A 13,221-nucleotide genomic window follows, 5' to 3' on the forward strand; every position below is an offset into this window, starting at 1 on the left:
AACACATCTTCCAATAGCTTTAACTTATTTTAGTATCTTACTATGCTTGTACTTGGTGTCAGGTGCACTGAGAGCATCTGAAGAAAGGTGGAGTTGCATATTTGGCTGCTGGAGAGTATCAAGAATAGCTGGAGTCTAGTTAAGTATAAATATAGTTTTATTTGCTACGTAATGAGCATTAGAGATCCTGGACAATATTATTAGATAGGATAAGAAGATAGTGATAAACATATTGCAATATAAAAATCAAAAGGGGTGAATACAGGACTGAAGGTGTTATATTGGAATATACACACTGTACAGATAAGATAGGTGAACTTGCAGCACAGCTACAGGTTGGCTTGTAAGATGCTGTAGGCATCACTGAATCTTGGCTGAAAGATTCTAGCTGTGAGTTCAATGTCCAAGGAGACACATTGTATCAAAACGACAGGTAGGAAGGCAGAAGGGGTGGCATTTGTCTGTTAGTTAAAAAATTGAAATCAAATCATTAGAGAGAGGTGATATAGGGTCAGAAGGTGTTGAATCATCATGGATAGAGCTAAGAAATTGAAAGGGCAAGAAGACCCTGATGAATGTGGTATTCAGACCCCCAAACAGTAGTAAGGATGTGATCTACAAATTACAGTGGGAGATAGAAAGTGCATGCCAAAAGGGCAGTGTTACAATAGTCATGGGGAAATTCAATATGCAGATATCAGGTTGGTGCTGGATTACAGGAGCGGAAATTGCTGGAGTGCCTATGATATGGCTTTTTAGAGCTGCTTGTGGTTCCCACTAGGGGATCAGCTATTCTGGTTTGGGTGTTGTACAGTGAACTGAAATTGATTAGAGAGCTTAAGATAAAATAACCCTTAAGGGAAAGTGCATCAAATTCACACTGAAATTTATGAAGGAGAAGCTAAAGTTAGATATCTCAGTATCATAGTGGAAAAGATGGAATTACAATGGCATGAAAGAAGAGTTGGCCAGAATTGATTGGAAAAGAACACTGGGAGGGATGATGGCAGTGCTGAAATTTCTGGAAGCAATTTGTAAGGCACAGGATATATTCATCCCAATGAGGAAGAAGTATTTTAAAGGAAAGATGACACAACTGTCAAAGCCAACAAAAAAGCCAGAGAGGGGGGGCATATAATAGAGCAAAAATTAGTGGGGAAGTAGAGGATTGGGAAGCTTTTAAAAACCAACGGCAGACAACTGAAAAAGTTATTAAGAAGGTAAAGATGGAATAAGCTAGCCAGTAATATTAAAGAGAATACCAGAAGTTACTTCATATACATGAAGTGTAAAACAGAGGCAAGAATGGATATTAGACCACTGGAAAACAATGCTGGAGAGGTAGTAATGAGGTACAAGGAAATGGTTTTCAAACTAAATAATTATTTTGCATCAGTCTTCACTGTGAAAGACAATAGCAGAATGGTGGAAGTTTTAGGTGTCTGAGATTATTAAGAGTGTGAAGTTACCATAACTGGAGAGAAGGCTCTTGGGAAACTGAAAGATCTGAAGGTAGATAAGTCAGCTGGACCAGATGGTGTACACCCCAGGGTTCTGAAGGAGATGGCTGAAGAGATTGTGAAGGCATTAGTAATGATCTTTCAAGAATGACCACATTCTGGAATAGTCTGGAAAATTGCAAATCACTTCATACTTCAAGAAAGGAGAGAGACAGAAGAAAGGAAATTATAGGCCAGTTAGTATGATGTCAGTGGTTGGGAAGGTATTGGAGTCGATTATTAAGGATGAGATCTCAGAGTACTTGGTGGCACAGGATAAAACAGGCTGTAGTCAGCATGGATTCCTCAAGGGAAAATCTTGCCTGTCAAATCTATTGGAGTTCTTTGAAGAAATAACAAGCAGGATAGACAAAGGAGAATCAACGTCCCACATGAGGCTGCTTAACAAGCTACAAGCCCATGGTATTACAGGAAAAATTCTAGCATGGATAAAGCAGTGGCTGATTGGCTGAAGGCAATGAGTGGGAATAAAGGGGGCCTTTTCTGGTTGGTTGCCAGTCATCAGTGGTGTTCCACAGGGGTCTGTGTTGGGACCAATTCTTATTATGTTATATGTCAATGATTTGGATGATGGAATTGATGGCTTTATTGCAAAGTTTGCAGACGATATGAAAGTAGTTGAAGGGGCAGGTAGTTTCGAGGAAGTAGAGGCTGCAGAAGCACTTAGATTTGGAGAATGGGTAAAGAACTGACAGATGGAATACAATGTCGGGAAGTGTATGGTCATGCACTTTGGTAGAAGAAATGAAAGTGTTGACTATTTTCTAAATGGAGAGAAAATACAAAACACTGAGGTGCAAAGGGACTGGGGAGTCCCTAAATGTTGCTTTGCAGTTTAAGTCAGTGGTGAGGCAGGCAAGTGTGACGTTAGATTTCATTCAAGAGGACTACAAAAGCAAGGATATAATATTAAGACTTTATACATCACTGGTGAGGCCTCAGTTGGAGTATTGTGAGCAGTTTTGGGTCCCTTACTTTCAAAAGGATAGAAACATAGAAGTTCTATAGCACATTACAGGCCCTTCAGCCCACAATGTTGTACTGACCATGTAACCTACTCTGGAAGCTGCCGTGACTTTCCCTACTGCATAGCCCTCTAATTTTCTAAGCTCCATGTACCTATCTAAGAGTCTCTTAAAAGACTTTATTGTATCCGCCTCTACAACGTGTGGGTAATGCATTTCAAGCACCTACCACTCCGTGAGAAAAACTTGACTCTGACATCCCCTTATACCTACTTTCAACCACCTTAAAATTATGCCCCCCTCTTGTTAGCCATTTCAGCCCTGGGAAAAAGCCTCTGGCTAGCCACACAATCAATGCCTCTGATCATCTTATACACCTCTAACAGGTCACCTATCATCCTCCGTCACTCTAAGGAGAAAAGGCCAAAAGTTCATTCAACCTATTCTCATAACGCATGCTCTCCAATCCAGGCAACATCCTTGTAAATCTCCTCTGCCCTCTCTCTATAGTATCCGCACCTTCCTGTAATGAGGTGACCAGAACTGAACACAGTACTCCAAATGGGATCCAACTAAGGTCTTATGTAGCTGTAACATTACCTCACAGCTCTTGAACTCAATCCCAAAATTGATGAAGGCTAACACACCACACGCCTTCTTAACAACACTGTCAACCTGCGCAGCAACTTTGAGTGTATCATGGACATGAACTCCAAGATCTCGCTGATCCTCCATACCACCATTATTATATTGTCTTCAAATTTGACCTACTAAAATGAACCTTTTCACACTTACCTGAGTTGAAACTCCATCTGCCACTTCTCAGCCTAGTTCTGCATCTCATCGATGTCCCGCTGTACCCTCTAACAACCCTCCAGACTATCCACAACACCCCCAACTTTTGTTGCAAGGATATGCTGAAACTGGAGAGGGTCCAAAGTAGGTTCATTGAAAATGATTCCAGGATTGAATGCTTGTCATATGAAGAGTGTTTGATGCCTCTGGGCTTGTATGCAATAGAATTCAGATGATTGAGGGTGACCCCATTGAAATATATGGTGAAAGGCCTTGATAGAGTGGATGTGGAGAGGATGTTTCCTGTGATGGGAGAGTCAAAGCCCAGTGGGCACAACCTCAAAATAGCGGGGTGTCCTTTTCAAACAGAGACGAGGTATTTCTTTAGCCAGAATGGTGAATCTATGGAATTCCTTGCCACAAGCAGCTGTGGAGGCTAAGTCTTTATCAACTTCTACCTTAAATATACATAGATTTTTGATTGGTTAGGGCATGAAGGGATACAGAGAGAGGGCAGTAGATTGGGGCTAAGAAGAAAATTGGATCAGCTATGATGGAATGGCAGTGCAGACTCAATGGGCCAAATGGCCTAATTCTGCTCCCATATCTTATAGTCTTACATGTTAGAAATACTTATCAACATAGTGATTGACTGGCATGTTGTATTTGATCTTTCCAGGTGAGGGAATACTTCACCTGCAAATCTGTTGGGTTGTCCATTGTATCTGGTGCTCCTGATGTGGCCTCATCTACACATTAAAACTAGGGGACCGCTTCGTAGACCGCTCTGCTCTCTCCGCCAAAAGTGGAACTTCCCAGTGGCAAAACAGTTTAATTTCAATTCCATTCCTGATCTGACATGTCAGTTCATGGCATTCTCTTGTGCCATGATAAGGCTACCCTCAGGGTAGAGGAGTAACATCTTATATTCTGCTGGATACTCTCCAACCTGATAGCATAAATATTGATTTCCCCCTCCCCACTTGGGTTTCTTACCTCCCCCTGCATCCCCTTCTCCTTTCTCTTATGGTCTACTCTTCTCTCCTGAAGATTACTTTCTCTCCAGTCCTTTACCTTTCCTACCCACCTGGCTTCATCTATCACCTATCTAACCATCTTCTCCCTACGTTTCCAGTCCAGAAGGGTCTTGGCTTGAAACACCAACTGTTTATTCATTTCCATAGAAGCTGCCTGCTGAGTTCCTCCAACATTTCATGTGTGTTGCTTTGAATTTCCAACATCTGCAGACTTTCTCATCTTTATTTTTGTATTTGGTATATGCCATGTTACCTTCTCCATGTTAGGAAAGTGCTATCAGTAATTACTTCTCTTGTGCATCAGGTGTTGGTCTTTTATTTTTATTATTCCTTTTTTTCTTTAAGTTGGGTTCTTTCAGGTTTCTTGCCTTGTGGCTATTTGTGAACAAGCAAATGAAGGTTGTATAATTTATACATTCTTTGATAATATATGTACTTGAAGAGAAAATGTCCTGCCAAGCTGACATTTCCTTTGAGGTTGTGGCTCAGATTTACAATGATAGTTTTGAGGACAGAGAAGGGAGTTGTCAGGTTGAGCTTTAGGGACAGGTCGGAGTCTAAGCCTCCACTCTGCATTTGAAGGCTAGTGTTCAGGCCTCTGCTCCAAACAATGTGGATGTGTGATAAAAGCCACGGAGATTCTAGGCCTTCAATCTGCACTTAAAGGTCAGTGATGTCGATGGGTCATGAAGAAAATCAGTGGGTATCAGGCTGTCTCAGGTCAATGGGTCCTGGTATCAGATATCCGTGTGAGGAAGCACACGGACTGAGGAGTCGGTGAGCCTGAGTTCAAGCTCCCATCATCAGCTAGTCCAGAGGAATTCAACCTTTTATTAGTAGAGTAGATTTTCATAGGTCACAAGAAAAAACAAATGTACTGTAATTCTGAGTTTTGGAGCACCAACTAACAAACCAGTATTTTTTTAAACAACCAAAAACTTTAATGAATTTTCCCCCCTCAGCATACATGCATAACAACAAGTTTAGAAAGGTTTCATCTTAACCCTCTTACTAGTGTTTTTTTTAATCTTCACACTCAAAACACTGATCCAAACACATACAGTTGCACATTAGATAATATTGCACTTGAAACCTCCAAGCATCTCATCCACAGAACATAATAATTAAAAGCAGCTTGCTTATTCTTTCCCACCTTTCTCATCCTAATTCATGCACACATTTTGCACAAAGAAATATTCATATTAAATGTACCCTTTTTTCCAGAAAAGGAACTAAAATAACACTAAGGCTTTGTAGGGAAAATATACTAAATTTTCTGTAATACAAATTTCTTGATGCTTTTTTTTTAATCTGAACAGTTATTCATCATCTTCATTCTCTTGGCCAGAGCCTTCTGAACGGTCACCTTCCAACCGATCTGTGTAATACAAGACATTAAATATTTGTTTCATTATTTAAAGTCATACTAGTTTACAGTCTATTCAGAAAGATTTCATAAAACAGAAAGGTTGTTAAAACAATGTTCACACAGTTAATATTTATGGGTGATCCTTCAATTAAGGACACTCTTCACTAGAAATTTTAAAAATAATTTCTTAAAACTGTTAAACCTTTATTTTAGGCTCTTGGCATTGATCAACCTTTAAACATTTTTGCAGAGTTTTCATGGGTGTGTGTCATTACCATTACACCATCAAAATACTGAATTTAATTTTTTTTTAAATGACAAAGATTTGAAAGTCAATCATGCAAATATAATCCATGCCCTTTAATAAATCTGTTTTAACTAATTTTAAGTACATTCAGAATATATTTTTGAGATGTATTTACTTATGCATGTCAATATTTTCCTTGGATAAACAATGAAACTATTGGAACTTTAATCTTTTTTGACAGAATACTGATTTTTGCATCAAAACACTGAGTCCAGAAAATGAGTTTAGATCAATATTACTAAACAAAACTTTACTTCCCAACTAAATGTGCACTGTAATGGTAATGACAAAATATTTTTGACATTGACAAACAATGGCTTTGGTTTAACGTTAACTCTGACAAAACATCTGTCCATCAAGAAACAACACTTACAATTCAAAATACATCCTTACAGTCTGTACTTTTTATCAAAATTCCATAACAGATTTTTAAGGCAGGCAGTAGTGAGAAAACAGGCATTGTCTAGTCTTGCTAAAAAAATGCTTACAGAACATCTGCCTAACACTCTCCAACTCTGGAATAAGCAGCAATTCAAATTTTAAACATTATAGAGATCATTATTTTTCAACTGTCCATAAAATAGAACACTTTTTTTTAAAAACATTTACTGAGCCCTCTACACACTTTTTAAAATCAGTTACACTTATAAAACATTCACAGAAATCTCAACAACTCTGGAAAAAAGAAGCACTTGAAATTTAAAGCACCTTCTTAGTCTCCATTAGTGCATGGGTGAAGCCTCAGGTAGATGGAGATCATTTTGTTGCTGTTGCTCGCCTACAAAAGATTCTGGCATGGTATTCTCTGCTATAAAACTTTGTACTGCCCGTCTTATCAGCAGACCTCGTTTCTTTGATTAACTCTCCACTATCAGCTGTTCATGGTTTGGTAATTGTGAGATCATCTTAAGTTTTCCTGTCTCCTTTTTTTGTATCTCTCTCTTTCAAAGTTCTGCTGATATTTCACTGGGTCTTTAATTGTGTCTCTGTATTTTTTTGATCTGTCCACTGATGACTTTGGGCTATCTTGACAACTTCATTGCTAGTTGTGTGATGGTAAAGACGTGATGGGAATTACATTTCTCACTTTTTAAAGAATAAGTTGGTTAAGTCTCACACTTGCTAACTTGACTGGATAGCTACCTTGTAAGTGTAATTTACATATACAGAAGTAAAGTGAAGTTATTTATTTCTAAGTTAAAACACTCAAATAGTAACTCCTAATGATACATAATAAACACACTCTTATATCAGGAGGTAGAAATCGTTAAATTACTCACATTTCTGGACATTTAAAAAGTCAATCTTTGACCATAAGACCTTAAGATATAGGAGCAGAATTAGGCCATTTGGCCTGTCGAGTCTTCTCCGCCAGTTTTCTAATTTGATTGACCCAATTTTCCTCTGTCCCAATCGTCTGCCTTTTCCCCAAATCCCTTCATGCCCTGACCAATCATAGCTGCTTGTGGTAAAGAATTCCACAGACTTACCACTCTCTGGCTAAAGAAATTCATCCTCATCGCCATTCTAAAAGGGCACCTCTCTATTCTGAGACTGTCCTCTGGTCTTAGACTTTCCCACCATAAGAAACATCCTTTCCACATCCGCTCTATCAAGGCCTTTCACCATTCCATAGGTTTCAATGAGGTCACCCCTCATTCTTCTGAATTGCAGTGAATACAGGCCCAGAGCCATCAAATGCTTTTATATTCTATTCTTCTGCCATAACAGCCACGTGCTCCCCTGTCAATTCACATGTCCATAGCAACCACGTAAATAGTTGTCTGAAAAAACTTGACAGATCTCTAAAATGGCTTGTGTGTTGGTAATGTCAGAAGTGTTGGGGATAGTGGTTCTTTGTCATAAAAAATAACTGATATGAATTTGACATGTGTTTTAAAAGTTCTTGTGAGAAAATACAAACTAAAAGTTTCATGAATATAATAATTATTAATATTTTATTTTGAAGACAAAGTTACAGAGTCTGGGTAAGGGACAGGCCCAAAATGGTGAAATTCTAGCACATTCAAGTTTTTAACTCATTTAACAATTAAGAAAACATTTATGAAGCATACTGAAAAAAGTTTAGAGTTTCTGTACTTTTAAAACTACAGTACTTGTTTTTGTAAAAAGCTATTTTTTTCTTTAAAATCTACCCCAGGAACAGAAAAGTTATCCTAATTAAAGAATCACCCTTATCCTGCTTTTGAACAAACTACAATATACAGTGGATTCTGATTAATTGGGACATATCAGGACCAGTACATTTTGGCCCAATTAAGCAGGTTTCCCAATTAGCTGAAGTTTAATGGAAATAATTAAAAAGGTATAAATAAGACAAACTACCATTTAACTGAGTAACAAATCCTCTATTTATGAAATATAGAATGAATTAGAACACTATCAATACTATTACAGTACTAGAAGAAAACTGTATTTGATCCTAATAGTTCATCCAGTGTACGCTGTTGCGTTCTTTTGATTGACAATAAATGAACATCAGTGCAGGCACCTAGTGTAAATAGCACACAGACTTCATACAATGCTATCAACAACAATTGCATCCTCAATCTTCATTTTTATTGTAATACAATACAGGCAGTCCCCGAGTTATGAACGAGTTCCGTTCCTGAGTCCGCCTTTAAGTTGGATTTGTACATAAGTCAGAACAGGTACATTCGGTATTATTTAGTGTCAATTAGTCAAACGTTTGTCTTAGTATATAGTATATATTTTACCTTTCTATGCATATTAAACACTTAAGAAATGTATGTATTTCAAAAATTAAACCACTGCGTTGCTTAGTAATAATTGTAGCTTTCATCGGGATAGGGCCTGTCACATGCTCCATTATTCTCACTTTATCCTTTACCTGTATCCTTTAAAATTGTTCCGATTGTTGACCGAATGTAGCCTAACGCTTTTCCAGTGACTGGTGGCCTTTCACCTCTTTCCAATCGCTTTATTATTTCCACTTCATTTTCAATTGTGATCGTTTTCCGTCAATGGACTGCAGATTCAGCAACAGCTGTGGGTCCTCTGCTGCCCCAGGCCCTAAAGTCCACCCGCACTGAGACAGGTTAAATGGGACGTGGGGGTGGTGCTGACTGGAAAGGTGGGGGGGGGTTCAGGGTGAATCTTGCTAAGAAATATTTAAGCCAAATACAATGTTACGCACTCAAAGCAGTGTCAATGGCAACGACTTAAAATGGCAGATGGCGTTGTGATCCGACTTAATGGCAGACAGCATTCTCCTCCCTCCGTTTGTAAGTACGAGTTGTTTGTAAGGCGGACGTTCATAACTCGGGGACTGCCTGTACCTTAAAATTCTTCATAGTTCCTAATTTGAAGTACTGAAATCATTTCATTTTCACTCTTAATTATGTCTGACATCTAGCCTAAATGCTTAAAACCACAGTGAGCCACATAACTGAATTGTCTTACTGCACATTTCTTGCCACTTATCAGTGACAAAAATCATTGCTTTTTGAACAAGCTCTTCCACAAACACATACAACTGGCATTATTTAAAAACTGCTCACTCTTGGTGTAGTGTCTAATGGCCACAAAATTTACCCAATTTCCCTCGGGATCAATAAAGTATGTCTATCTGTCTGTCAAAATGCACGTGTCTGATGTTAGTTAGAAACTGTTCGGCAACAGTGTCCTGCCCCAGATAAACAAAGGGACTATTTTCTCAATTAGATTTTTGTTTTCATAAGAGTTGTTACAAATAAGCCGCTGCCCCAATGAACTAGAATCCACTGTATTTTAAAAATCATTTAAATTATCCTGTCTCCATCATTTGGGCCAGATTTCAAATCTAAAGTTGTTACACAGACCAAGTGCTGTGCATTTTTAAGTTCAAGGCATGTTGCCTAGAAATCTCATATGAGCTAATAAGTTTTTTTTTAATAACAGGAAAGCCAGCCCGAGATAAAATTTCACTTGGAAGACCGACATAAATACTTAAGAATTTCTTTTGCTTTTGAAAGAGAAGAGCGATTAGCCGCTAGGTAAACTAAATGCCTTTCCTGAGTTTCAAAATTGGTGTGCTTTGTGAATCTCAAAGTTTTCCAGGAATAATGATTTAATATAAAAAATCAAAATTTTGCAGATACTGGAAATGTGAAATAAAAAATGTTGGAAATGGTCAACAAGTCAGGCATCATTTGTGGAATGGGAACAATGTTTTAGGTTTAATATCTTTCATTGGAACCGGGAAATAGAACAAATGAATGTGTTTGTTGCAGAGAGGATGGAAGAGATAGATACTGTAGGACAAAGAAAATCGTTTGGTTCAGTTGTAAGTGTGTGTGTGTGTGTGTGTGTGTGTGTGTGTGAGTGAGACTGTGTCTGAACAAAAGGAACATAAAAGTTGTGAATACAGAAGTGCATGACATGCCCACAGAGTGAAAAACAGCACAAATGGACTACCCAGTTATGGTACAGATAGGGAAAGCTTATTACTCACACCCGTAGAATTCTCTATCAAGCCCCACCAGAAGACGTGCTAATTGGGTCTGTTTGGAATAGTGTAGGAGGCCACAGACACCGAGGTTAGAATATGTCAGATAGAGAACTAAAATGTCAGGCACCAAAAATTGCATGGTTGTCCCTGCAATTCGAATGCAGGTGCTCTGTAAAACAGTCATCTGCTCTGCATTTAATTTCTCCAGTGTAGAGGAGACCATTTTGTGAACACCGAGTACAAAACATTAGATTGGGAGTAAAAAAGTGCAAGTAAATTACTACTTCACTTAGAATGACTGTACGAATTCCTGGGAAGCAGTAAAAGAACAAACGTTACCTCTGCTATGCTTGCATGCAAAAGAGGAGGAACGGTTAGAGACGGAAGAACATACTAGGGATGTGGAAGGGGAACAGTCCCTTCAAAATGGTGAATGTGAAGGAGAGGGGCAGACGTGTCTAGTACTGGGATTTCATCTCAATGATAGAGGTGAAGGATTATTTGTTTAACGTGAGGTAGAAGATGGGAACTGGGGTACCTCACCTTTGACTAGGAAACAGTACTAAAACCTATTGCCACAACATTGAAAACAAAATTGCTATATACTCTCGAAAGTCTTTTTTTTTTTAAATGTCTGTATATTCAAAACTAATGAATAAGCTTCAAGACCGTAGCCTCAATACCCCCTTGTGCAACTGCATCCTTGCTTTCCTCACTTGCAGACACCAGTCAGTTCGGATTGGCAATAACATCTCCTCCAGTCTCTGTCAGCACAGATGTAACAGAAGGGTGTGTGCTTTAGCCCTCTGCTCTACTTGTCTTATATATTACTGTGTGGATAAGCACAGCACCAATGCCATATTTAAAATTTGCTGACGACACCACTGTCATTGGTTGAATCAAAGGTGGTGATGAATCAACGTATAGGAGGGAGATTGAAAATCTGGCTGTGTGATGCCACAACAACCTCTCATTCAATGTCAGCACGGCCAAGGAGCTGATATTGACCAGGAGGAGGAACTGGAGGTCCATGAGCCAGTTCTCATCAGGGCATCAGAGGTGGAGATGGTCTCTAAAATACTTAGTGTTATCAGTTCAGAGGTTCTGCCCTGGTCTAGCACGTAATGCCATTATGAAGAAAGCATGGCAGCACCTCTACTTTCTTAGAAGTTTGTGAAGATTCAGCCTGTTACCTAAAACTTCAACAAACTTCTACACGTGTGTGGTGGAGAGTATATTGACTGGTTGCATCATGACCTGGTATGAAAACACCTCTGGCCTGGAATGGAAAACCCTACAAGAAAAACCAGAGGACATGGGTTAAGGGTGAAGGGGGAAAAGTTTAAAGGGAACATGGGGGTGCGGAGGCTTCTTCACACGGAGTGGTGGGAGTGTGGAATGAGCTGTCAGATGAAGTTGTAAATGCAGGCTCACTTTTAACATTCAAGAAAAACTTGGACAGGTACATGGATGAGAGGGGTATGGAGGGATATGGGCCAGGTGCAGGTCAGTGGGACTAGGCAGAAAATGGTTCTGCACAGCCAAGAAGAGCCAAAAGGCCTGTTTCTGTGCTGTACTGTTCTATGGTTCTAAGTAGTGGATACAGCGCAGTCATTCATAGGCAAAGCCCTTCCCACCACTGAGCACATTTACATGGAGTGCTATCGCAGGAAAGCAGCACCCATCATCAAGGACCCCCACTATTCAGGTCATGCTCTTCTCGTTACTGCCATCAGGAAGAAGGTACAGGAGCCTCAGAACTCACACACCAGGTCCAGGAACAGTTATTACCCCTCAGCTATTATGCCTGGAACTTCATTCCCCTCATACCTGAACTGTTCCCACAATCTATGAACTCACTTTCAAAGACTCTACATCTCATGTTCTCGATATTTATTGCTTATTTATTGTTATACTTTTCCCTTTTTGTATTTGCACAGTATGTTGTCTTTCGCACATTGATTGTTTGTCCATCCTGTTCGGGTGGGGGGGGGGGGGGGACATTCATTGATTCTGTTGCATTTCTTGTATTTATTGTGAACACCCACAAGAAAATGAATCTCAGTTCTATCTGGGGACATATGCACTTTTATAATAAATTTATTTTGAACTTTTAACTTAATTGGATGACACCATACTGCCTTACTTCTGTAGTACAAAACTGCACAGTTCCTTCAACAATATAAATTCTAGATAAGCTTTTGTTCGAGGAATATTTACATAGCATATGAATTAAACTGATTCACTATAAACAAGCCATGCTGCATAATATTCTTACCTGTTCTAATATGATTGAGTGAAGCCAACATTCTTAGCATAAATGATGCTGGAACTGTGATTGTGTTCCTGGTCTCCTCCAACATCAATTCATTGCGACTGATCACCTGCCAGGGAGAACTCAATTATCCTCTTCTGTGTGGGTACTATTCAACAAGTGTTGGTGAAGATACTTTTCACACAAATTTAATACACACTAAACCTTGTTAATAATATAGCAACTCCTTCTGGGAAAAATGAAAAGATTTTAACTTTTCCATTTAAATCATGTGGAAGATTGACAAGACTGGAGAAGGCAATGTAGCAAAAGTGAAAAAAAAAGTGACATTTTTCTTCCTCAAGATAGGTACGTGAAAAGTTGCTGCTATTACAGTAGACTTTATGATGGAAGTTCAAAGGATTAAAACATCTTGGACATGATGCTTTTGCAGAAACCTTCAGAGTTGTACTTTGATCCTCCACTGCAGCCCAATGATCAGG

The 13,221-nt window shown here is 39.0% G+C and overlaps 1 protein-coding gene across 5 annotated transcripts in view; it reads right to left on the reverse strand.

The window, feature by feature from the left end:
- Nucleotides 1-5,162: 5,162 nt before the first annotated feature.
- dcaf6 (ddb1 and cul4 associated factor 6) overlaps nt 5,163-13,221 on the reverse strand; it is a 169,413-nt gene continuing 161,354 nt past the window's right edge. For 2 of the 5 annotated variants that reach the window (XM_059968304.1, XM_059968303.1), the window contains 2 exons: nt 12,743-12,848; nt 5,167-5,695 (listed from right to left, as the gene is read on the reverse strand). In XM_059968304.1, the coding sequence (XP_059824287.1) occupies nt 5,637-5,695; nt 12,743-12,848 (165 nt within the window). In that variant the 3' untranslated portion in view covers nt 5,167-5,636. Of the gene's footprint in view, nt 5,696-12,742; nt 12,849-13,221 lie in introns of all 5 variants that reach the window. The other 3 variants (XM_059968302.1, XM_059968300.1, XM_059968301.1) reach the window with 3 other exon arrangements.

Source organism: Hypanus sabinus, chromosome 4, assembly GCF_030144855.1.
Source record: "Hypanus sabinus isolate sHypSab1 chromosome 4, sHypSab1.hap1, whole genome shotgun sequence".
Taxonomy (NCBI): domain Eukaryota; kingdom Metazoa; phylum Chordata; class Chondrichthyes; order Myliobatiformes; family Dasyatidae; genus Hypanus; species Hypanus sabinus.